The 25354-nt window shown below is 46.4% G+C and overlaps 1 protein-coding gene across 1 annotated transcript; it reads right to left on the bottom strand.

The window, feature by feature from the left end:
* Window positions 1-44: 44 nt before the first annotated feature.
* On the bottom strand, window positions 45-23242 carry LOC309365267 (uncharacterized protein). Its single transcript, XM_081903499.1, is given in 14 exon segments — window positions 45-1339; window positions 2826-2927; window positions 3491-3586; window positions 4777-4903; window positions 5971-6089; window positions 6383-6415; window positions 7531-7645; window positions 9225-9428; window positions 10273-10350; window positions 16554-16721; window positions 16725-16733; window positions 16737-18487; window positions 22611-22729; window positions 23132-23242. Coding segments are annotated over 13 exon segments (4017 nt in total). The 5' UTR covers window positions 22618-22729; window positions 23132-23242; the 3' UTR covers window positions 45-131.
* Between the last annotated feature and the right edge of the window lie 2112 nt (window positions 23243-25354).

The raw sequence follows: 25354 nt of genomic DNA, 5'->3' as shown, positions 1-25354 counted from the left end.
GGCTTAGAACAGTAAAATAATACAGCATTCCCTCCTCCTTCCTCCAACAACATTTGATTCAGAATATTTTTTCCCTTGTCTTCCTCCTCTAAAAACTAGGTGCATCTTATAGAGCGAAAAATACGGTGCTTTCATTGCCACCCCGCATAGTGAATGTGATAATGCAGAGGCAGGGAGCTTTGGCTGAAAACATCGTCCTCCAGCTGCACCTCTGTGGAATCTACGATACGAATGTCATCACGCCGACTGCTGTTTCGTCTGCCAACGGGTTTCCTCCATTTGGGAAGATGCGCCACTGGAAAACTACTGGGACTCGAGTCGAACCGGTTCTCGCATCCCGGGCACTTAGCCATTTCCTCCCCAGCCTGGATCCTCTGGAGTCGGGAAGTTGGGCTGAAGCTTTTCCCGCATTCCGCACACAGCTTCTCTTCCACGTGGGTGAGCTGGTGCCTCACCAGACTCGAGTTGGAGGGGAAGCCCTTTTCACAGGCGGTGCATTTGTAGGGTTTCTCTCCCGTGTGGACCCTCTCGTGCACAACGAGGCTGGAGGGGCGGCTGAACCCTCTCCCGCAGACGGAGCACTTGTAGGGCTTCTCTTCCGCGTGGATCCTCTGGTGGGTGATCAGCTGAGAGTTGAAGCTGAACCTTTTCCCGCACTCCGCGCACCAGTACGGCTTCTCCTCCCGGTGGATTTTCTCGTGAGCGATGAGGCTCGTGGTGTGGCTGTAGCTCTTCTCGCATGCCGAGCACTTGTAGGGCTTCTCGCGGCGGTGGGTCCTCTCGTGCACCACCAGAGAGGGCTTCTGGTTGAAGCTTCTCTCGCACACAGAGCACTGGTAGGGCTTCTCCCCAGTGTGGATCCTCTGGTGCCGGACGAGGCTGGAGCTCAGGCTGAAGCTTTTCCCACACTCCACACACCGGTAGGGCTTCTCTCCCGTGTGGATTCTCTGATGAGTAATAAGGTTGGACCTCTTGTTGAAGCTTTTCCCGCAGTCTGTGCAGGTGTGTGACTTCTCCCCGCTGTGGATTCTCTGATGTCTAACCAGGCTTGCCCTGTTGTTGAAGACCTTCCCACAGGCGGAGCAAAGCTCTTGGCTCTCCTGTCCCGTCCCTATGTTGCCTGTGTTCTTCTCCAGCCCCACAAAAAGAACTGGTTCCAGTAGCTGCTCTCCAAGATGGCTGCCTGGCGACATGGGTTGAGTCTCAGGGGCTTCCTGCTTTTCACGGGATTTGGACTTGGTCTCAGTGCTTTGAAGCAATGCAACGTGTGACCCTGCCAGCTCAAAGTTTTCTGGTTGAAGACCCCTCCCCTCATTCTCTCTTGTTCTCTCAGCAACTCCTGGGAAAAGGAGAAGATATATCAGTGTGATTCACATGTAGTCATCAGAAGAGAAGAGAAGAGAACAGAAGAGTTGGAAGAGACCACATTAATCATCTAGTCCAACTCCCGGCAATGCAGGAATCTTTCACCCAACATGGGGATCAAACCCCTGACCCTGAGTTCAAGAGTCTGATGTCCTACCAACTGAGCTATGCCTCAGGTTGATAGATGCAACAATGGCACTGGCAACAAGATGGAGAAAACAGAAGGAAGGTGAGACAACATCTTAAATAGAGGGAAATAATAATAATAATAATAATAATAATAATAATAATAATAATAATAATATTTATATCATGTATTTTTCCCCAGACCAGAACTCATGGCTGCTTACACAAACACAGATAAAATACAAAACACTTAAAAGATAATCTGTAAAAAGTAAAGGTAAAAGGTAAAGGACCTCTGGGTGGTTAAGTCCAGTCAAAGGCGACTATGGGGTTTCGGCGCTCATCTTGCTTTCAGGCCGAGGGAGCTGGTGTTTGTCCACAGACAGCTTTCCGGGTAATGTGGCCAGCATGATTAAGCCGCTTCTGGAGCAATGGAACACCGTGGCGGAAACCAGAGCACACGGAACCGCCGTTTACTTTCCCGCCGCAGCGGTACCTATTTATCAACTTGCACTGGCATGCTTTCGGACTGCTAGGTTGGCAGGATTTACTTTAAAAGGTAATTAAACTATGATAGATTCTATCTATCTATCTATCTATCTATCTATCTATCTATCTATCTATCTATCTATCATCTATCTATCTATCATCTATCTATCTATCTATCTATCATCTATCTATCTATCTATCTATCTATCTATCTATCTATCTATCATCTATCTATCTATCTATCTATCTATCTATCTATCTATCTATCTATCATCTATCTATCTATATCTATCTATCTATCTATCTATCTATCTATCTATCTATCTATCTATCATCTATCTATCTTCTTTTTAAAAAGATAAGGCAGCCTGTTTCAGGAGGTTTTTTATGTTTAATGTTTTGCTGTGTTTTTATTATGTTGGAAGCTGCCCAGAGTGGAACTCTGGGGTTGCGGCGCTCATCTCGCTCTATAGGCCAAGGGAGCCGGTGTTTGTCCACAGACAGCTTCCTGTTCATGTGGTCAGCATGACTAAGCCGCTTCTGGCGAACCAGAGCAGCACACGGAAACACTGTTTACCTTCCCGTCGGACCGGTACCTATTTATCTACTTGCACTTTGACGTGCTTTCGAACTGCTAGGTTGGCAGGAGCAGGGACCGAGCAACGGGAGCTCACCCCGTAGCGGGGATTCGAACCGCCAACCTTCTGATTGGCAAGCCCTAGGCTCTGTGGTTAAGGGAGCACAGATCTATCAAGACATGATGGCTTAAAGGATCCGCCCATTTGTAGACGCAGCCAACTTCTGGAGACAAAAAAAGCTTGTTTGTGGTTTCCAAGTGGCCTCACCTGTTGGCTCACTGCAAGCATTTCCTTGAGGCCTGCACCGACGCTCAGCCCAGATCTCATTCCCTTGCTCCACTTTTGCCAACGTCTTGGGGTTTGTGATGGCTAAGAACAGGGAAGAGGAAAGAATGGGTAATGGGAATTGGATGAAGACACCCTTGTGTCCCTCTGTGGTTTGTATGACAACCCAGTTTACCTGAAGGAGCATCTCCACCCCGATCGTTCTATCCGGACACTGAGGTCCAACTCCGAGGGCCTTCTGGCGGTTCCCTCACTGCGAGAAGCCAAGTTACAGGGAACCAGGCAGAGGGCCTTCTCGGTAGTGGCACCCGCCCTGTGGAACGCCCTCCCACCAGATGTCAAAGAGAAAAACAACTACCAGACTTTTAGAAGACATCTGAAGGCAGCCCTTCAGATTTAATGTTTAACGGACCACTGTATTTTAATACTTTGTTGGAAGCTGCCCAGAGTGGCTGGGGAAACCCAGCCAGATGGGTAGGGTATAAATAATAAGTTATCAAGAAAGCGACTTGAGACACAGTGGGGTTGAAACAACCTTGCTGCGCTCCAGACCACCAATGGATACAAACCCTTCCGCTGCCCAGAATCCCATCCCACGTTATCATCGCCTTCCCCTTCCCAGCAAATATTACTTCTGAATGGCATACCTCCTACGTGGTCCCTGGCGCTGTGGAGATCCGTTGCCAGCAGCTCGTCCATTTGTTCCAGCCGAGAGATCGTGCCCGGCTTGGTGATGGCCAGAACTAGTCAGGAAGGAAGCCAGGGGAGAAGAGGAGGAAGTCACAGTCATTTCTGAGTCTACAGAAAGTGTGGGGAACCTTGGAGCCTCCGGGTCACTCTGTTTGGCCTCCCCAGACAACACCTGTCAGGAGCAGGCCAGCAAAACAATCACTCGTCTCATAAAGTAACGAGGTTGGTTCACAAGGCCAGGCCTCATGAGCGCGGCAACTCATCCCTGTAGATCTTGCCCCTATGAGGCAGTTGTGGGGACCAAAGTTGTCTGCCTTCCTGCAGTTCCCCAAAGCACTCTCCAAAGCGCTGCAATCCCGCTGGCTGTCCTGGCTTCTTGCTTGGTCGCGCACAGTATCTCCTGGGCAATGGGAGCCTTCACCCCCTGCCCGAGAGAGGCTGCGTGCGGCTATCCCATAAGACAGGACAGCCAGTGGGATCGCTGTACTGCAATCCCGCTGGCTGTCCTGGCTTCTGGGATTCAGATTTTTTTTGTTCTTGTTGTCCTCTTCAAAAAACTATATGCATCTTATGGTCTGCTGCGTCTTATAGAGCGAAAAATACGGTATTACAAAATATAAGAAAAATTTTGCAAATACATACATATATATTTCAGATAAGCACACATATATATAAAAAGAACAGAAAAGAAGAAAATAAAAAATAAAGAGGAAAGGAGAAAAGTTGGAAGAATTTTATTCTACAAATATCTCAATATGAAAATAATAATAAAATTTCATTGATTGACTTCCATCGCTCACACTGCACTTCCTATATACATTTTCAGCAAGATTGTATCTGTTATTCCGTATTTTTCCAATACAATCTCACACAAATATTCTAATCAATAAGTTTTCTAAATCTTTCATAAATCTATTCTGAACACAACCAATACCTTACATTTAATCTTTGTCTACATAAATAATCATTTAAACATTTCCATTGTTTCTGGATTATATTCTTTGGTTTTTGTCTTATCAAATCAGTTAACTCTGCTAATTCCAAGTATTTGCATAATTTATTCAACCATTCTTCTTTGGTTGGAACATAATTTCCTTTCCAATTATCGGCTATTAACATCTTTTAATATTTCCTGTAAACCGCTTAGACATTTTACAGCGGTCGAGCAGTGCAGACGTTTTGGTAAAGAAATAGAAAGCTTTCCCTGCGGCCGGTGGTTTAAAACACAGACCTGCCCTCTTACCCAGTGAGGTCGTGTTCTCATAGTTTTCTCGCATGACATTCTTGTAGAGGGTCCTTTGGTGGGCGTCCAAAAGGTCCCACTCACCATCTGTAAAATCCACAGCCACGTCCTCAAACTTCAGCAGATTCTGGGAAGGAAATCGGCATTTGCGATCAGACTCGGGTAACCAGGCTGGTGTGTGTGTGTGTGATGTTTAGAATACTTGGGCCAAATCTGCACACTATATTAAAAAATATGCTGTGAATATGCTTTTAAAAAAACACGTTTTGAAATCTGTATGGAATCTTCCATTAGCTCACCAGCGCCATCTGGTGTCGCAATTTTATAATGCACTTTAAACACACTTAAAGCAATTATATTTGCAGCTGTATAGCTGAGTCCTGATATTCTGCCTCCAAAGCTGCTCACACTGCCCAGTAGCATAATAATAATAATAATAATAATAATAATAATAATAATAATAATAATTTTTTTTTATGTCCCGTCATCCCCAGCCAAAGCCAGGCTCAGAGCGGCTAACAACAGTAAAATAGCAGTTTACATAAAGTCACAGTCAATTAATTGAAATACATTCTAAAATCAATTCAGAATCAAAATAATAGCAACCATTGGCCTAGAAGTTCTGTGAGGACCCCCCAAAGGAGGGGGTCACACTGTGCCTTGGCCAAAGGCCTGGTGGAACAGCTCTGTCTTGCAGGCCCTGTGGAAAGATGTCAAGTCCCGCAGGGCCCTAGTCTCTTGTGACAAAGTGTTCCACCAAGTTGGGGCCAGTACTGAAAAGGCCCTGGCCCTAGTTGAGACCAATCTAACCACCTTCAACTTGGGACCTCCAAGATGTTGTCATTTGTGGACCTTAAGGTCCTCTGTGGGACATACCAGGAGCGGCGGTGCCGTAGATACAAGGGTCCTAGGCCGTATAGGGCTTTAAAGGTCAAAACCAGCACCTTTAACCTGATCCTGCACTCCACCAGGAGCCAGTGCAGCTGGTATAGCACCGGGTGAATGTAATCCCGCGGTGAGGACCCCGTAAGGAGCCTCGCCGCAGCATTCTGCACCCGCTGGAGTTTCTGGGTCAGTCCCAAGGGCAGCCCCACGTAGAGCGAGTTACAATAATCAAGTCTGGAGGTGACCATCGCGTGGATCACAGTGGCAAGGTCAGGGTGAGAGAGGTAAGGAGGAAGTAAACACCCTCACCTGAACTACAGATCCTGCGTCTGTTTCCATTTCACGTTGCTCCCAAGGAAATTTTCCCGAGCCAGATGGGGGGAATGTTCTTGAGTCCTTAAGACGAGACTCCGGAAGAAAGGGAGGAGCTGCAAAAAAAGGCATCGTTCAGATTTCATCCTGTCCTCTCCCACCCCACCCCTGCTATCCCCATAAACAGTTTGAAAAGCCGTGGACAAGTAAGTTGCTAGTAGCAGAGAGCAAGCTCAAAGCATGTCGCTAGTAGCAGGCAGCTCGGCTGTGTCCCCACTGTCAGAGGTGGTAGGTGCCTCTGAACGGCAGCCGCTGGGGATCCCAAGTCGAAAGAGGGCTTCACACACTGTTTCGGCTGTTATTTATAAAACGAAACACCCCTTTGGTCCCGTCAGAGCCAGGGACGTACCAATCACACTTTCGAGCTCCATCTTCAGGGACTCTGGAAACAAGGCAAAGAGAGAAACCGCTTTTTTTTTTTGTATTCTGATCAACACATATTCCACCTTCCTCAAGGGAAACAGATAGCCTCATCATATACCTTAAGCCAATGTTTTTCAACCACTGTTCCGCGGCACACTAGTGTGCCGCAAGATGTTGCCTGGTGTGCCGTGGGAAAATTTGAAAAATTCGAAAGATTTAAAAATAAAGTATTTTATAATTTTTCATATTTCTGTTTACTTACTATTTCATAATAAAGTAATTATAAAATACTTTCTTTGTGTTTATTTGATTCCTATTCAAGAGAATTACTTTATATATAGTCAATATAGGCAGAGAGTTAAATTTTTTAACATTTTCTAATGGTGGTGTGCCTCGTGATTTTTTTCATGAAACAAGTGTGCCTTTGCCCAAAAAAGGTTGAAAAACACTGCCTTAAGCAACCCTCAACAAGTGCCCAGAATCCTTTGAGGGAAATAATGCATTTTAAAAGGTATAAGTGCATACTCAAGCCATTTCTCTTTTTGTCTGCGCTGGATTCTGGAAGCAGAAATACCGGCAATGCCCTGGTTTGAGCTATGGCAACAAAGTTGTACCTCGGAAGTCGGACAGCCTAGATCTCAAATGTTTTGGCTCCCAAACAATCAAACCTGGAAGAGGGCCTTCTCGGTAGTGGCACTCGCCCTGTGGAACGCCCTCCCACCAGATGTCAAAGAGAAACAGAACTACCAGACTTTTAGAAGACACCTGAAGGCAGCCCTGTTTGGGGAAGCTTTTAACGTTTAACAGACATAAAGTAGCGTGGGCTATCGTTTAGTTGTTTTTGCTTTAATTACCGTACTTGTGTTTATATGTTGTGAACCTCTCTGACATCTTTTGATGCAGAGCTGTATATCAGTCTTTTAAATAATAATAATCAGTGTTTCTTTCGGGTGGGTGGGGACCTCAAAGGTACATAGTACTGGCTAAAAGTGTGGCACATACTGTAACAATTTCACAGTGAGCCCAGCACCTTTGCAGTTGCCCTGGGGTGGAGGACCAGGTGCAAATTGCCTTCACTAGAGCTTTGATGGGCGTCTTGCTGCCCAAGAGATAACTCAGAAGACCCCTGCTCACCTCGGAAGCAGTTCAGCGCCTCTCCCAAGACGGCCTTCCTCCTCTCAGAGAAATGGTGAAGCCTCAGTTCCACCTCGAGGAAGTTTCTTTGTCTGCTGTTGGAACTGCCAGTGGCCTGGAGGGAAGAGACAACAACAGGAACGACTTGGGTGAAGAGTCTGCATTGCAGATACTATGCTGAAGCAACAGGATGCATGCAAATGGGATCATCTTGGAATAAAAAAAGAATCCTCCTTTCCTCCCCCCACAACAACCCTGTGAGGTTGGTGAGGCTGAGAGGCTGTGACTGGGCTCAAGGCTTCAAGGTGGCCGAGTGAGGACTCGAACCCTGGTCTCCCAGGTCCCAGGACACTCTAACTGGTAGACAGCACTGTCTCTCCAATGAATGGACGAGCAAGAAGCAGTCCCGTCTTTTCACTGGATTGGCCAAATCTCACCTGCTGGCAGATTGGGTGAGGCTATGGAAAACAGATTTGAAATTAACGGCATGTTGTACGCTGAAAGAAAATGATATGAAAATGATGTACCGGTGGTATTTGACTCCTACTAAGTTAGGAAGTTTTCCCAGTAGTGATGTATGGAAGTGAGAGCTGGACCATAAAGAAGGCTGCTCGCCGAAGAATTGATGCTTTTGAATTATGGTGCTGGAGGAGACTCTTGAGAGTCCCACGGACTGCAAGAAGATCAAACCTCTCCATTCTGAAGGAAATCAGCCCTGAGTGCTCACTGGAAGGACAGATCCAGAAGCTGAGGCTCCAAGACTTTGGCCACCTCATGAGAAGAGAAGACTCCCTGGAAAAGACCCTGATGTTGGGAAAGATTGAGGGCACAAGGAGAAGGGGAAGATAGAGGACAAGATGGCTGGACAGTGTTCTCGAAGCTGCCAGCATGAGTTGGACCAAACTGTGGGAGGCAGTGGAAGACAGGAGTGCCTGGCGTGCTCTGGTCCATGGGGTCACAAAGAATCCGACACGACTAAACGACTAAACAACAACAACAACAAGTTAGGGAAAATGTTCAGAACAAGTAGAAACACCTGATGGAAATGTAAAGACAAAGACGGTACCTTTTATCACATGTGGTGGATATGTAAGGCAACTAAAACCTTCTGGGAGATAATATTAGATGAATTGGGGGGGGGGAATGTTTAAAATAACCTATGTTAAAAACAACCAGAAGCTTTTTTTATTAGGAATTATAGGTACCGAGATTCCAAATGACCAGAAAATACATTTCATGTATGCGACAACAGCCACACGGGTGTTATTAGCCCAGAGATGGGAAGAAAAAACAATCTCAACCATGGAAGAATGGCAAACCAAGTTGATGGACTATGCTGAAATGGCAAAATTAACTGGGAAGCTCAGAAACCAAGAGGACAAGATCTTTAAAAAAGAATGGGGAAGATTTGTAATATATCTACGAGACCATTGTAAACAGATGAAAACATTAGCAGAATTTTAGCCACACTTGTAAAGTAACTAACAAAAAGTATAGATAATTTAGAGGGACAAGATATCTGGACAATGAATTGATATGCAGGCGTAAATATTAGCATTAGGACCCAAGGAGAGTGGGGGGGGGGAGAAGTCGCGAGATTCAGAGTACATGGACTTATAAATGATTTTGCTATATCTTGTTTATTTTTCTAAACCAAATAAAAATCATTTCCAAAAAAAAGGAAGAAGTCTCACCTGCCGGCATTCAATATGCTCCTGCGACCCCCCCGTTTCGCTTGGTGGATGGGTCTCTGCGGACGGACTCTGCCCCCTTATCTCGATGATGTTCCCTGCAAGACTTTCCAGCCACCAGATCAGCTGCTGCTTCTGTTCTTCTAGAAAACGACAGAGATCCTTCCATTCCTGTACAATTTCCTCCCTCTCCACGTCTGCCTTCCTCTGAGATTAAAAAAGGAGGGTGAAGCATGTTTTGGAAAAAAAATAAGCTTGCTTCTGAGTGAAACTGCACAGGGCTGGGCTGCAGATTCGCCCCCCCCCCCCCGGTTCTATTTCCTATGCACACAAAAAAAACCACATTTTCTCTCCTTCTCCCACTTACACAGACACAGCCAAAGCCCTCTCCATTCCTTTCCCTTTGAGAGAGGTGGAAGACCCTCTATATGTGTATTCCTGGTGGCCCAAGAAGGATAGCCCAACTTCTGAATGATACCATGGTCAATGGTACTGAAAGCAGCTGAGAGACAGAGGAGAATTAACAAGGACGTATTTACCCATCTTTGTCTCAACCAAAAATGACATGTACATACCACCACATTTTAATGATTGCCCAATTGTTGTTATATTTTAGGGTTGCCATATGTCTGGAGTTTCCCAGACACGGCTGGTATTCAGCCCATGTTGGTAGTGTTTTTTCTTTTTGAGATTTCGCCAAAAAGCACAACAACTTTTGTGGGGAAAGCTCAACAAAAAAAGATAAACAACTTTTGTGTTTTGTTGTGAACTGCCCTGAGACCTCCAGGTATAGGGTGGTGTATAAGTTGAATAAATAATAATAATAATCACTTTTTGAAATATGGTGACCCTATTATATTTTGAAAATTGCTTAGAAGCCTATTTTGGCATTAAACGCTAGTTAAATAGCACAGAGCGAGCACTTTCGCAATAGGCTTGATTGCTAGAGCAATGTACCTCTGTAGGCACTCAAAATATTTTATGCAGACATATTTCATATCGACATTATGGATTTCTTCATACGTAATGATAGTACGGCAAATGGGCCTACCAGCAGTTCCTTGCTCATCCTTTGGTCCTCTGAAGCATCTTCGCTCGGTCTCCTTGGATGAGGCAGGGTCTCCAGCATCTTTTCAGAGGGAAATAAGCAATACTGCTCAGTTCAGAGGTAGGTCAGTGGAGGGAGGCTTTCCCTGTTGTATTCCTGCCTGGCAGTTGGCAGTTAAAGGCGCAGGGTGTCCCTTTTGGAAAGAGCAAGGGGTGGGCACAATGACTGGTTCTCCCGGGTTTCAGGCAGGGGAAATTCCCAGCCCTTCCTGGAGACGATGGAATCTGAACCTGGGAATCTTCCGCCTGCAAAGCAAGTGAGCTATGTGCCTCAAATATAATTGTGAGATTCCGATCCTCACAGCTGAGAAAAAAGGGCTGCTGCTTTAAACAGCAACAACTAGCCCAGTGCTGCGCACACTGACTGGCAGCAGCTTTCCAGGGTTTCAAACACAGAGGCTTTCTCTGCAGTAAAGGTAAAGGGACCCCTGACCATTAGGTCCAGTCGTGGCCGACTCTGGGGTTGCAGCGCTCATCTCGCTTTATTGGCCGAGGGAGCCGGCGTACATCTTCTGGATCATGTGGCCAGCGGGACTAAGCCGCTTCTGGCAAACCAGAGCAGGGCATATAAATGCTGTTTACCTTCCCGCCGGAGCGGTACCTATTTATCTACTTGCACTTTGACGTGCTTTTGAACTGCTAGGTTGGCAGGAGCAGGGACCAAGCAACGGGAGCTCACCCCGTCGCGGGGATTCGAACTGCCAACCTTCTGATCGGCAAGTCCTAGGCTCTGTGGTTTAACCCACAGCGCCACCTGCGTCCCTTTCTCTGCAGTAGAACCACAGCATTGTAGAGTCGGTAGGGACCTGAGCGTCATCTAGTCCAACCCCTTGCGATTCAGGAATCTTTTGCCCAACGTGTGGCTCAAACCCACGACCCAAAAGAGTCTATTTCTCTACCAACTGAGCTATCCCGCCGTCCTACCTGGAGATGCTGGGGATTGAACCGGGGACCTTTGTATGTAGAATCGCAGAACTGTAGGGTTGGAAGAGACCCCGAGGGTCATCTAGTCCAACCGCCCTCTGCGATGCTGCAGGAATCTCAACTGGATCAGACATGACAGGCAGCCATGCAGCCTCCGCTTAAAAATCTCACAGAAGTGGTCTCCCACTAAGCAGTATTACACACTGTGATGGAGAAAGGAGAGGCTGGAGGATTTTCTTAGAGGGGGTCCAACACACAGTCTCATTGCTCATAGACACCTAAAGTACTGGCAGAAAGCCCCAATAGATGAAAGGCTGAGCTCCATAACCTCCTTCTGGACCATCTAGAGAGGCTGGGAGCTGGGGACACTGTTATAAGGTGGTTCTGCTCCTTCCTCCTGGGCCGTGTTCAGAAAGTGGTGGTGGGGGATGAGTGTTCAGACCCCTGGGCTCTTACTTGTGGGGTGCCTCAGGGTTCCGTCCTCTCCCCCATGCTTTTCAACATCTACATGCAGCCGCTGGGAGAGATCATCAGGAGGTTTGGGCTGGGTGTTCATCAGTATGCGGATGATACCCAGCTCTACCTCTCTTAAATCAGAGCCAGTGAAGGCGGTGAAGGTCCTGTGTGAGTGTCTGGAGGCAGTTGGAGGATGGATGGCGGTTAATGGATTGAGGTTGAATCCTGACAAGACAGAAATACTGTTCTTGGGGGACAGGGGGCGGGCGGGTGTGGGGGATTCCCTGGTCCTGAACGGGGTAACTGTGTCCCTGAAGGACCAAGTGCACAGCCTGGGAGTCATTTTGGACTCGCAACTGTCCATGGAGGCGCAGGTCAATTCTGTGTCCAGGGCAGCTGTCTACCAGCTCCACCTGGTAAACAGGCTGAGACCCTACCTGCCCATAGACTGTCTCGCCAGAGTGGTGCATGGTCTGGTTATCTCCTGCTTGGACTACTGCAATGCGCTCTACGTGGGACTACATTTGAAGGTGACCCAGAAACTACAACTAATCCAGAATGCGGCAGCCAGACTGGTGACTGGGAGTGGCCGCCGGGACCACATAACACTGGTCCTGAATGATCTTCATTGGCTCCCAGTACGTTTCCGAGCACAATTCAAACTGTTGGTGCTGACCTTGAAAGCCCTAAATGTCTCGCTCCTGTATACCTGAAGGAGCGTCTCCACTCCCGTTGTCCAGCCCGGACACTGAGGTCCAGCTCCAAGGGCCTTCTGGTGGTTCCCTCGCTGTAAGAAGCGAAGTTACAGGGAACCAGGCAGAGGGCCTTCTCGGTAGTGGCACCCGCCTGTGGAACGCCCTCCCACCAGATGTCAAGGCAATAAACAACTATTTTACTTTTAAAAGGCAACTGAAGGTGGCCCTGTTTAGCGAAGTTTTTAATGTCTGACACTGTATTGTTTTTAATATTCGCTTGGAAGCCGCTCGGATTATTATTAATTATTATTATCCCCCCAAAAAACCATCTGCCGTGGATGCTTTCGTTGAGATTCCTGCATTGCAGGCGGTTGAGGACCCCTTAAAGGTAAAGGTAAAGGTACCCCTGCCCGTACGGGCCAGTCTTGACAGACTCTGGGGTTGTGCGCCCATCTCACTTAAGAGGCCAGGGGCCAGCGCTGTCCGGAGACACTTCCGGGTCACATGGCCAGTGTGACATCGCTGCTCTGGCGAGCCAGAGCTGCACACGGAAACGCCGTTTACCTTCCCGCTGGTAAGCGGTCCCTATTTATCTACTTGCACTTAAGGGGTGCTTTCGAACTGCTAGGTTGGCAGGCGCTGGGACCGAGCAGCGGGAGCGCACCCCGCAGCAGGGATTCGAACCGCCGACCTTTCGATCAGCAAGTCCTAGGCGCTGAGGCTTTAACCCACAGCGCCACCTGCGTCCCCTGAGGATCCCTTACAATTCAATAATTCTATGAAAAGAGCAGGGGTTTTGACCCCAAAGGGGGGGAAATGCCCATAAAGGGGGGGCGCAGGTGAAAACCCACCACTTCTGCCCCAAACTTACCTGAGCAGGTTCCAGGGTGCTCCCACTCCCCCCCACCGATGATGCAGAATAAAGCCGATGTAGGGAATGTGGGGCAGCTCGACGAGGAGGAGTAGAATAAGGAGGAAGGGGAAGATTTTCAGGAAGAGGCCGAGCAGTTCAATGGCTGCCCTGTGCAAAAGGTGATTTTTTCCATCCTGAAGCAGCAAGCCTTGCAACGACAGGGATCTACCCCAAACAGATCCCCTGATTTGGAGGAGGAGGAGGGGAGCAAGATCCGCCCCCACCCCGGTCCGCGGATGCTCCCCGCTTTTGTCTCCGCGGAGGCGGCGCCGCCAAGCGCTTTGATCTTCTTTCCCTTTGATGTGCCTCCTTCTCTCCGTTCTCGGCAGCGATTGGGCGCCGCCGGGCGAAGCTCCGCCCCCACCGGAGAGAGAAGGACCGCGGCTGCCGCCAGGCGCTTAAAGGATGCTCAGAGCCCTCTTGCGGGGACGGGCAGAGGAGCCAGGGGTTGCCAACTGACCGGGGAAACCAGCTCTCAAGCCTTAAGAACAGGAGTCAGCAAACTTTTTCAGCAGGGGGCCGGTCCACTCTCCCTCAGACCTTGTGGGGAGCCAGACTATATTTTGGGGGAAAATAATAAACAAATTCCTATGCCCCACAAATACCCCAGAGATGCATTTTAAATAAAAGGACACATTCTGCTCATGTAAAAACACCTGGCAGACCCCACAAATAACCCAGGGATGCATTTTAAATAAAAGCACACATTCTATTTATGTAAAAACACCAGGCAGGCCCCACAAATAACCCAGAGGTGCATTTTAAATAAAAGCACACATTCTATTTATGTAAAAACACCAGGCAGGCCCCACAAATAACCCAGAGGTGCATTTTAAATAAAAGGACACATTCTACTCATGTAAAAACATGCTGATTCCTGGACCGTCCGCAGGCCAGATTGAGGAGGCGATTGGGCCGGATTCGGCCCCCGGGGCTTAGTTTGCCTACCCATGCCTTAAGAAAAGGGATGAAACTAGGTTTTCTTTCACCTGGGTCAAAGACTTGGTTTGACACCCCCTCACACATTATTATTATTATTATTAGTGCTTTTTCTGGGGGTACGTATACCCCTAAACATTTTGTGAATCTAAGTTTGGCCTCATTGAGGGGCAGTATTTCTATATGAGTAGGAAAATGAGAGTACCCCTAAACATTATTTTAGAAAAAAAAGCACTGATTATTATTATTATTATTACTGCATTATTAGCAACAACAACGATGACAACAATGGCTGCTGACCCATTGCAATTAAAGACATTATAGGTTGGCTACATTTTCCTTCCAAATTACAGGAAGGGTTAAATGCGAAGCACATCAGCATCTCAATTCTTTCATTGCGGGTGTTTTATTTTCAGTATAAACAGGACTCCGTTTTTGTAGCTGATTGTATGTATTCACATGGTGTGAACATGTATGTCGTCCTCTAGATCCAAACACACACACAGAGAGAACACATAATCAAACAATGCTCCAAATTGCTCATCTTGTGAATTTGCCATTTAAATTGTTTAATCAGGACAACAGTTCCTGTTTCCAAAACGTACAGGTCTGATTTCTTCACCACTTTTAATTGACCTCCGAGATTTTGGTCCCTGCCAGATGGCGTCTACCAAGAGTTCGCGGTGGTTCCCACTTATTAAAACGGAGCGTACCCAGGCCAGTTACCTGTCAAAGCTCCCACTTGCCATGCTTTGAATCACTTTCACACAATTACAATTACAATGGACACTACGGCAAAGTACATTGTGAAGAGAGGCTTTTTCTGTGTGGACAACCCTGCATGGAGGACCTGTGCCACTATTTACCGCAGTGCCCGTTATATATAGACCCAAGAGACCGATTCATAAAACCCATTTCCGAATGGAACTCACTTGAATAGGGTGGAAAGGGTGAAATGGCTGCTGAACGATACTGATGACTTATGAAGTAGCACTCTATGCGTTGGCAGCTAAGAAGATCAGGAGGAAAGAACTAGATAAAATAGCGGTCAACTGCAAAGGGGATTCGGCTATTTATTTTTACTAGAGAATCTTCTGCTATTCTATTTTATGCAACAAACAATTTTAGTACAGTGGTACCTCGGGTTAAGAACTTAATTTGTTCTGGAGGTCTGTTCTTAATCTGAAGCACCACTTTAGCTAATGGGGCCTCCAGCTGCCGCTGCGCCGCCAGACCACGATTTCTGTTCTCATCCTGAAGCAAAGTTCTTAACCTGAGGTACTATTTCTGGGTTAGCGGAGTCTGTAACCTGAAGCGTCTGTAACCCAAGGTACCACTGTACTTGTGACCATGGTTTATATTGTATGTGTGGTGCCTGAGGGTTTTTATGGTTATTGCTGTTTTTCCTTTTGTTATTTTTCTGAATGATGCCATGGCCTATGGCTAGTGCAATAAAAGTCTATGATGATGATGATATATGTATGTATATATGTATGTATGTATGCATATGTTTTCCAGCAAGAATGAAAAAATAAACTGTGCCTACACAAACAGCGGGCTGCAGGTGGCGCTGTGGGTTAAACCACAGAGCCTAGGGCTTGCCGATCAGAAGGTCAGCAGTTTGAATACCCGCGACGGGGTGCGCTCCAGTTGCTTGGTCCCTGCTCCTGCCAACCTAGCAGTTTGAAAGCACGTCAAAGTGCAAGTAGATAAATAGGTACCGCTCCGGCGGGAAGGTAAACGCCATTTCCATGCACTGCTCTGGTTCTCCAGAAGCGGCTTAGTCCTGCTGGCCACATGACCCGGAAGCTGTACGCCGGCTCCCTCGGCCAATAAAGCGAGATGAGCGCCGCAACCCCAGAGTCGTCCGCAACTGGACCTATTGGTCAGGGGTCCCTTTACCTTTACCTTTACCCAAACAGCACTCTTTATTTTCTGTTAAAACATCCTTCTTGACTTTTCAATAAACTTTTAAAGGTGGCAAACAAACAAAAAAAGATGCAAAATCCTTTTCTGTTTTGACTGCTCTGGGCCTTTTTGCCTTCTTAAGAAACATGATGTAGAAATGCTGAAACAGGGGGCAGAGGATGGATTTTTGGTTTTGCATTTTGTCCTCGCTTACCCAGCTTTGGGAAAGTAGTGTGAGGGTGGATGGGGGGGTGTCAAATGCTGCTGAGGGCAGCCAAAAAAGGCCTTGTGTTTTGGACCTCCCTGTTCTAGCTCCATACAAGATCCTAATAAAAAGACCTGGCTCATCTCTCCAGCCCCTTAAAAAAATATTAAGCCCTGTTTCCACACCTTTATTTGATGTCTAGAACCCGACAGGAATTGACATCTGATATAATGTCTCCGGCAAGGCAGATACGGAACCAAAGAAACGTGGATTTTTATTTTGCAAAACACAGGAGAGCAGTGTACAAGAGCCACCGCTGGCAACCTCCCATCAGCTCTGCCACTACGCTTTTCTCAGTCAATTTGTCAATCCCAGCCTACATAGTTTATCTGGTACTTGATGGACTGGGAGTCACGATGAACTTTGCTGTCATCCGTTTTCGCATTTATAGCCTCTAGGTGGCTGGTTTTATGGTGCTCGACAAAATGCGGCCTTGTATAGAAGCTCTCGCCGCAATACATGCATTTATACGGTTTCTCTCCCGTGTGGGTTTTCTGATGAGCGATAAGGTTCGAACTCAGGTTGAACCTTTTCCCACACTCGGAGCACTGGTAGGGTTTCTCTCCTGTGTGGGTCCGTTGGTGTCGAATCAGGGCAGAGCTACAGGTGAAACACTTGCTGCAGTCTGAGCATTCGAAGGGCTTTTCGCCCGTGTGCGTCCGCTGGTGAACGTTGAGCTGCGAACTCACGCTGAAAAACTTGCCGCAGTCCCGGCACTGGTAGGGCTTCTCACCCGTGTGGGTTCTCTGGTGAGTGATAAGGTTCGAGTTCAGAGTGAAACTCTTCCCGCAGTCGGCGCAGTTGTATGGTTTCTCTCCGGTGTGGATTCTCTGATGTCGGAGGAAGCTAGAGCTGCAGGAAAAGCTCTTCCCGCACTCGGCGCAGTCGTACGGCTTCTCGCCTCGGTGCAGTTTCTTGTGTGCATTGAGGCTGGATTTCAAGTAGACGCTCGTGGGGCAGTCCCCGCACTTGTACAGTTTCTTCCCCGTGTGGATTTTCTCGTGGGCGTTCAGGCTCGATCTCACGCTGAAGCTTTTCCCACAAGCCAAGCACTCAAAGGGCTTCTCTCCGGTGTGCGTCCTCTGGTGCACACTGAGCTGGGAGCTGACGCTGAAGGTTTTGCCGCAATCCGAGCATTCGTAGGGCTTCTCGCCCGTGTGAGTTCTTTGGTGACGGTTGAGGCTTGAGCTGCAGCCGAAGCTTTTCCCGCAGTCCGAGCAGTCGTACGGCTTGTCCTCCGTGTGGATCCTTTGGTGCCTGATAAGGCTGGAGCTGCAGTTGAAACTCCTGCCGCAGTTCGCGCACTGATAAGGTTTCTCCCCTGTGTGGATTCTCTCGTGTGCGATAAGGTTCGAGCTCTGGCTGAAGCCTTTCCCGCAGGCCGAGCAGGTGTAGGGCTTTTCTCCCTTGTGGGTCCTCACGTGCGGGATGAGGGCGGACTTCTGGCTGAAGCTTTTCCCACAGTCGGAGCACTTGTATGGCTTCTCGCCCGTGTGGATCCTCTCGTGGGCGACCAGGCTCGATTTTAAACTGAAGCTCCTCCCGCACTCGGAGCACTCGTACGGCTTCTCTTCCGTGTGGATCCTCTCGTGGGCGATGAGGCTCGAGGTCTGGCTGAAGCTCCTCCCACACACGGAGCACTCGTACGGTTTCTCCTCAGTGTGGATTCTCTCGTGAGCGACGAGGGTCGATTTCTTACCAAAGCTCTTCCCACAGCTCGGACATTTGTGGGGCTTCTCGCCAGTGTGGATTCTCTCGTGAGCGATAAGGTTCGAGCTGTTGCTGAAGCTTTTCCCACACTTGCTGCACGCCAGTTGCCTCTTGTTGGCGCCGACTTTGTTGCCTGCTGCACAAAGGACTGACTTGTTTTGGCCTCCTCTTCCTGGAGGTGTCCCCTTTTGCTTTTGCTCATTTTCCAAAGTCACATCCTGCCGAGGAGATGGGGAAACGGTGTTATTGGCTTTTCCTAACAATCTCCCGGGTATATCTAATTGTTCAGAGCTGTCAGCACCGCAAGTTGTTTCGTCGCCATTCTCCTTTTCAGTTGTCAACCCTTGACCTATCAAAAAAGGGAGAGAGTAAAATAAGCACTATTAGCAGCCAGTTTGGTAATACAGTGGTACCTCGGGTTACAGACGCATCAGGTTACAGACTCCGCTAACCTAGAAATATTACCTCGGGTTAAGAACTTTGCTTCAGGATGATAACAGAAATTGTGCTCTGGTGGTGCAGCGGCAGTGGGAGGCCCCATTAGCTAAAGTGGTGCTTCAGGTTAAGAACAGTTTCAGGTTAAGAACGGACCTCCGGAACGAATTAAGTTCTTAACCTGAGGTACCATTGTAGCCCAGTGCTGGAAATCATCAAAGATTCCTCTGCAAGCGGCACAGTTAACTCACGCATGAAAAATTGCCTTATCTGAACGTCTAGTCAGACATAGATGTGCAGTGAACTCTCCTTCATTGGAGGTTTTTAAGCAGAAGTTGGATGGTCCTCTGTCAGGGATAATAATAATAATAATAATAATAACAATAATAATAATAATAATATAATATTTATATCCCACCCACTCTGGGCAGCTCCCAACAAAATATTACAAATAGTAGAAAACATCAAAAAAAACTTCCCTAAACAGGGTTGCCTTCGGATGTCTTCTAAAAGTCAGATAGATGTATTTTTCCTTGACATCTGGTGGGAGGGTGTTCCACAGGGCAGGCGCCACTACCAAGAACGCCCTCTGCCTGGTTCCCTGTAACTTCACTTCTCACAGCAAGTGAACCGCCAGAAGGCCCTCGGTGCTGGATCTCAGTGTTGAATGATGGGGGTGGAGATGCTACTATAGGTAAACTGGGCCGAGGCCATTTAGGGCTTTAGTTGAGATTCCTGCATTGCAGGGGTTTGGACTAGGTGACTCTCAGTGTCCCTTCTATGATTCCATGTCCATTTAAAAAACAAAAGAGACCCTGCAAATTAAGGACAGCATGACCAAACGCAAATAAACAGCCTCAGAGATTTAAATTTAATTTATTCATTCATATATATATATATATATATATATATATGCAGGTTTTGGTGTCCTCGGGTGTCTTCCCGTGTAAAAGTTGGGGTGTCTAGGCGACGTTTCGACGAGGTCTCACTCGTCATCTTCAGGCTGGTGCTTTCGGCTTCTTGTTACTGGAACAGAGCAGGATCTCAGTGTTTGAGTTCCTATAAATACTGTTGAGGGGGTGTGGTGTATAGCCTCCAATGTTCTGGGCAGAGAGGAAGTTCCCAGGCTAGTGTGCCTTTTCTTCTTTTGTTCCTTAATTACTTGAGGGATATCTTGAGTGATTTCTTGAGTGATATCCTGAGTACCACTTAGGTGGGTCATTAGGTGTGGATTAGTTGCTAAAGTCTTTGTGTCTTGACCTCTTGAACTTTGTGAAGAGTTTTTCTGAGAAGATGGCTGTACTGCACTTAGTTGTGCTCTGGCTTGGCTTCGTGTATAGGGGCGAGCTGTGGTTTTGTGGCCTGTGTCAGCCAGATCTGTGTAGGGATTGCAGGGGGGTGCAGCATCCGGAGGTGCCACCATGGTTTGGCTACTGGATGGTGTCTGTAATTTATCTGTGGAGAGGGTCTGGGTTTGGGTCTGGTGTGGTTGATTGGTGATGGCGTTCTGTGTGCCTCTGGATCTGGTGTCAGTTTTTGTGGGGAGGGCTAATTTCCAGATGTCTGGCAAGCGGGATGTGTCGTCACTCAAGAAATCACTCAAGATATCCCTCAAGTAATTAAGGAACAAAAGAAGAAAAGGCACACTAGCCTGGGAACTTCCTCTCTGCCCAGAACATTGGAGGCTATACACCACACCCCCTCAACAGTATTTATAGGAACTCAAACACTGAGATCCTGCTCTGTTCCAGTAACAAGAAGCCGAAAGCACCAGCCTGAAGATGACGAGTGAGACCTCGTCGAAACGTCGCCTAGACACCCCAACTTTTACACGGGAAGACACCCGAGGACACCAAAACCTGCATTCCTGTACCCGTGAAAATCTACGAAAGCATATATATATATATACACACACACACACACACACACACACACCGTATTTTTTGCTCTATAAGACTCACTTTTTCCCTCCTAAAAAGTAAGGGGAAATTTCGTGTGTGCATCTTATGGAGCAAATGCAGGCTGTGCAGCTATCACAGAAGCCAGAACAACAAGAGGGACTGCTGCTTTCCCTGCGTAGCGATCCCTCTTGCTGTTCTGGCTTCTGAGATTCAGATTATTATTTTTTCTTGTTTTCCTCCTCCAAAAACTAGGTGCGTCTTGTGGTCTGGTGCGTCTTGCAGAGCAAAAAATATGGGGTGTGTATGTATATATATATATATATATATATATATATATATATATATATATATATATATTTGCTTTCGTAGATTTTCACGGGTACAGGAATGCAGGTTTTGGTGTCCTCGGGTGTCTTCCCGTGTAAAAGTTGGGGTGTCTAGGCGACGTTTCGACGAGGTCTCACTCGTCATCTTCAGGCTGGTGCTTTCGGCTTCTTGTTACTGGAACAGAGCAGGATCTCAGTGTTTGAGTTCCTATAAATACTGTTGAGGGGGTGTGGTGTATAGCCTCCAATGTTCTAGGCACACTAGCCTGGGAACTTCCTCTCTGCCCAGAACATTGGAGGCTATACACCACACCCCCTCAACAGTATTTATAGGAACTCAAACACTGAGATCCTGCTCTGTTCCAGTAACAAGAAGCCGAAAGCACCAGCCTGAAGATGACGAGTGAGACCTCGTCGAAACGTCGCCTAGACACCCCAACTTTTACACGGGAAGACACCCGAGGACACCAAAACCTGCATTCCTGTACCCGTGAAAATCTACGAAAGCATATATATATATATATATATATAATCACTCGACTGTAGGACTGTAGCCTCTAAGCCATTTACAAGAAATATTAAGATTATCAACATAAGATTTAAAAATAATTAGACTTATCAGGAAAAGAGATTAAGACATGTCAACATCTACGTGTCTAGATAGGCTTGCGTAAAGATAAATATTTCAAGCTGAAAACAGTTCAGTGAAGGCCTGACAGCAATAGGCAGAGTTCCAAAGTTAAAATGTTACCACAGAAAAAGACAAATTTCTTACAAGCGCAGGATAAGTATTCTGTAACACTGGGATCCTGCAAGTTAAAGTAGTCTCACACACAGGGATGACATTCTTATAATTTTTTTAAAAAAATATAAAAAAATACATATACGTACAGTGGTACCTCGGTTTTCGAACGTCTCTGTTGACGAACAATTCGGTTTTCGAACACGCCTCGGAAGTTGAACATGCCACACGGCTTCTGCTGAGTGCAAGATCCTGAGGCCTAGCTGCCGGCTGTTGAGTTTTTGGTTTTCGAACGTTTCAGAACTCGAACGGTCTTCCGGAACAGATTACGTCCGAAAACCAAGGTACCATTGTATATGTACGTACAGTGGTACCTCGGGTTAAGTACCTAATTTGTTCCGGAGGTCCGTTCTTAACCTGAAACTGTTCTTAACCTGAAGCACCACTTTAGCTAATGGGGCCTCCTGCTGCCGCTGCGCCGCCAGAGCATAATTTCTGTTCTCTTTTTTTAAAAGAATATTTATTAAAGTTTCCAATAGTAATACAATAAAAAAAATACAAAAACGAAAATAATTAAAAGCACACAAAATTTCCATTACTTATTTTCCATTAACTTATTTCCCAGACCTCCTCATACCTCCCTTTTTTGTATTCCAATTCAAATTCTTAGTTCAGCAAATCCTTATCAATAAATTTTAACCTATTTCTAAACCTTATTTTCCATATTCTCTTAGGGCATTACAGCTGGAAACCACTTAGTTTCTATCCAACATCATTCTAACATTCATTAATTTTGCAATATTTCTGTAAATAATCTTTAACACAATTTCTGTTCTCATCCTGAAGCAAAGTTCTTAATCTGAAGCACTATTTCTGGGTTAGCAGGGTCTGTAACCTGAAGCGTCTGTAACTTGAAGCGTATGTAACCTGAGGTACCACTGTATACTTTTCAGCCATGGTTATGGACTTGCAGGGAGCGGGGTAAGGATGAGGAATAGCAATCTCTACCCACCCCAATCTACTTTTGCACCATGGCTGGAGCAGAATCAAGAAAAACTCATATTCAACCTTGCATTCCAAGGATCTCCTCCTGAAAGGTGGACTTTTCCTCCAAATGAGCACTGGCTCCCTGTTTCGACTCCACCAGAAATGGTTTGTTTTTTTGGGGAAGCTTGATGCCTTCCTTGCTGGAGAAAAGAGACAGAGAAGGATGTTCAAGACAGGCATAATAATAATCATTTATTTATATTCCACCCATCTGGCTGGGTTTACCAGTCACTCTGGGCGCCTTCCAGCAAAATATTAAAATAGAATAATTCATCAAGTATTAAAAGCTTCCCTAAGCAGGGCTGCCTTCAGATGTCTTCTAAAAGTCAGATAGTTGTTTATTTCTTTGACATCTGGTGGGAGGGAGTTCCACAGGGCAGGCGCCACCACCGAGAAGGCCCTTTGCCTGGTTCCAGGCAGCATCAGATACAAGACGTGTCCCTACCCCATGGTCTGACCACCCCATATTTGAGGCCCCTTTCCAGCTCCACTGAAGGTGAAACCCACAAGAAGGATCCCCTATACTCATAATTCAAGCTCACCTGTCTCCCAGAGCCTCAACAGCCTGGAAAAAAACAAAAACAAAACAGCAGTTAGCAGGGTTACTGGTGGCTACGAAGGGGGAAGGGGGGGTTACTGGTTTGTGGGGGGTAGTGATGTTAAATTCTTGAGAACAATGTTTTGGAGAATGTTCTCGATTAATGAGGTGTGTAGATTTAAAGCAGGTGTGTAGACGACACAGAATTTACAGTTTTTTGGAGAATATTCTCCAGAGAACATTCTTCCCTCACATCACTAGTGGGGGGGCTTTTCGTTTTTATGATGCATTTTGTGTTTTTGTGTTGTGAACTGCCCTAAGAGTTACAGATGGAAAAGAGGTATACAAATTTAATAAACAATAAAACAATAATTTAAAAGTCAGGATACGTTTTGAAGGCACTTCCAGGAGATAATTAATAGGCGGAACTGCTCACTTTGCTGCTTGTTGGTACTGTATTTTAAAGGCTGCGAATACTGTTCTGTCTATATATATATATATATATATATCCGTGTGTCTGTTTGTATCTATATATCTCAGGGCAGCGCACAACATTAAAATACAAAACACAATTAAAAGAATACAGATAATCCTTAAGGTGACAGGCTAATCCATTTTTTTAAAAAAGTAGAAAATATAATCAGCGAGAAGTCCAGCTGGCAATAAAAACGTATTTGAGACTTTCAGAAGTCAAAAGTGAGGAGGCTTTTGCCAAATCTCTGCTGGGAAAGCAGTTACATAGCAGGCAATTGTGTACCCTAAACACCCAACTTCTACCAGAGGCAAGGTGGACCTCTTTAAAACAAGGACCCATTAAAAGCACTGTTGGGATACTGCCAGGGAGACAAAGGCCATCACTGCCTCCACATCGTCTCCGGACGTCCATCAATCTTCCATAGATACAGTATCAGCAATTAGCGGCATGAGCTCCAGAAATAGATTGCTGCATTCCTGGGCTGATGCACACTCTATCAGCAGAATTCACACAGCGAAAGTTGCACAGCAGGAGAGCATATTTACAAGTTTATTCAGCGCTGGTCAGAACAAAGAAAAACATGACTGCCTGCTAGCGTGTTAAGGCACCGAGAGAGAAAACGAAAGCAATAGCAAACATAAACATCCTGTGAACAGGAAATACGCAGACTCTGACTCACACAGCCTGCTCCCTCTTAAGGTGGAACGGAAATATCCTAACAAGCACCTCTTCAGGTGATCTTCATAAACAAGCTGGATTTTAAGGGCTCGGGGGTCCTATAGCACATTATTATTATTATTATTATTATTAATAATAATAATATTATTATTAATAATATTATTATTAATCATTACTACAGTGGTACCTCAGGTTACATACGCATCAGGTTACAAAAGCTTCAGGTTACAGACTCTTCTAACCCAGATATATTACCTCAGGTTAAGAACTTTGCTTCAGGATGGGAACAGAAATTGTGCTCTGGCGGTGCGGCGGCAGCAGGAGGCCCCATTAGCTAAAATGGTGCTTCAGGTTAAGAACAGTTTCAGGTTAAGTACGGACCTCCGGAACGAATTAAGTACTTAACTCGAGGTACCACTGTATTTGCATCTTTCCTTAAAGGAGTTCTTGGCGGCATTCACAGTACTCCCTGTTATCAACAACACAGCGAAGTGGGTTAGACTGGGAGACAAAGGCCACCCGGTGAGCTTCACAGCTGAGTGGGGATTCGAACTCTCGTCTCCAGGGTCTTAGTCCAACACCCTAACCACTGCACCACGCTGCCTTCCTTCACTGATTCACCACTGAGTTTCCCTGTCTCTTCCACCTTATGCAATGTTGCAAAAACCGAACGGCGCTTTGCAGTTAGCACCAGCGTCATTCGTCTTTGCAGAAAAACCGGTTGAGATAAGGTGTACTTAAGAGTGCCAGACTAGGGCTTGGGAGGCCAGGGTTCAAATCCCCGCTCAGCAATCACAGGGCAATCTTCGGCCAGTCTCTCTACCTCACCTACCTCACAAGGTTGTTGTGGGGTTTAATTTGGGGGGGGCAGAGATGTCACCTTGAGCTCCACGGAGCAAAAGATGGAAAAATAAATATACAGTGGGTATAATAATAATAATAATATAATAATAATAATAATAATAATAATAATAATTTATTTATACCACGCCCATCTGGCTGAGTTTCCCCAGCCACTCTGGGTGGCTCCCAATCAAGTGTTAAAAACAGTACAAATATTAAAAACTTCCCTGA

The sequence above is a fragment of the Podarcis melisellensis genome (assembly GCF_964234715.1).
Source record: "Podarcis melisellensis genome assembly, chromosome: 2".
Classification (NCBI taxonomy): Eukaryota; Metazoa; Chordata; class Lepidosauria; order Squamata; family Lacertidae; genus Podarcis; species Podarcis melisellensis.
The sequence above is the reverse complement of the archived record's forward strand: the minus strand, read 5'-3'. Positions and strand labels throughout refer to the sequence as shown.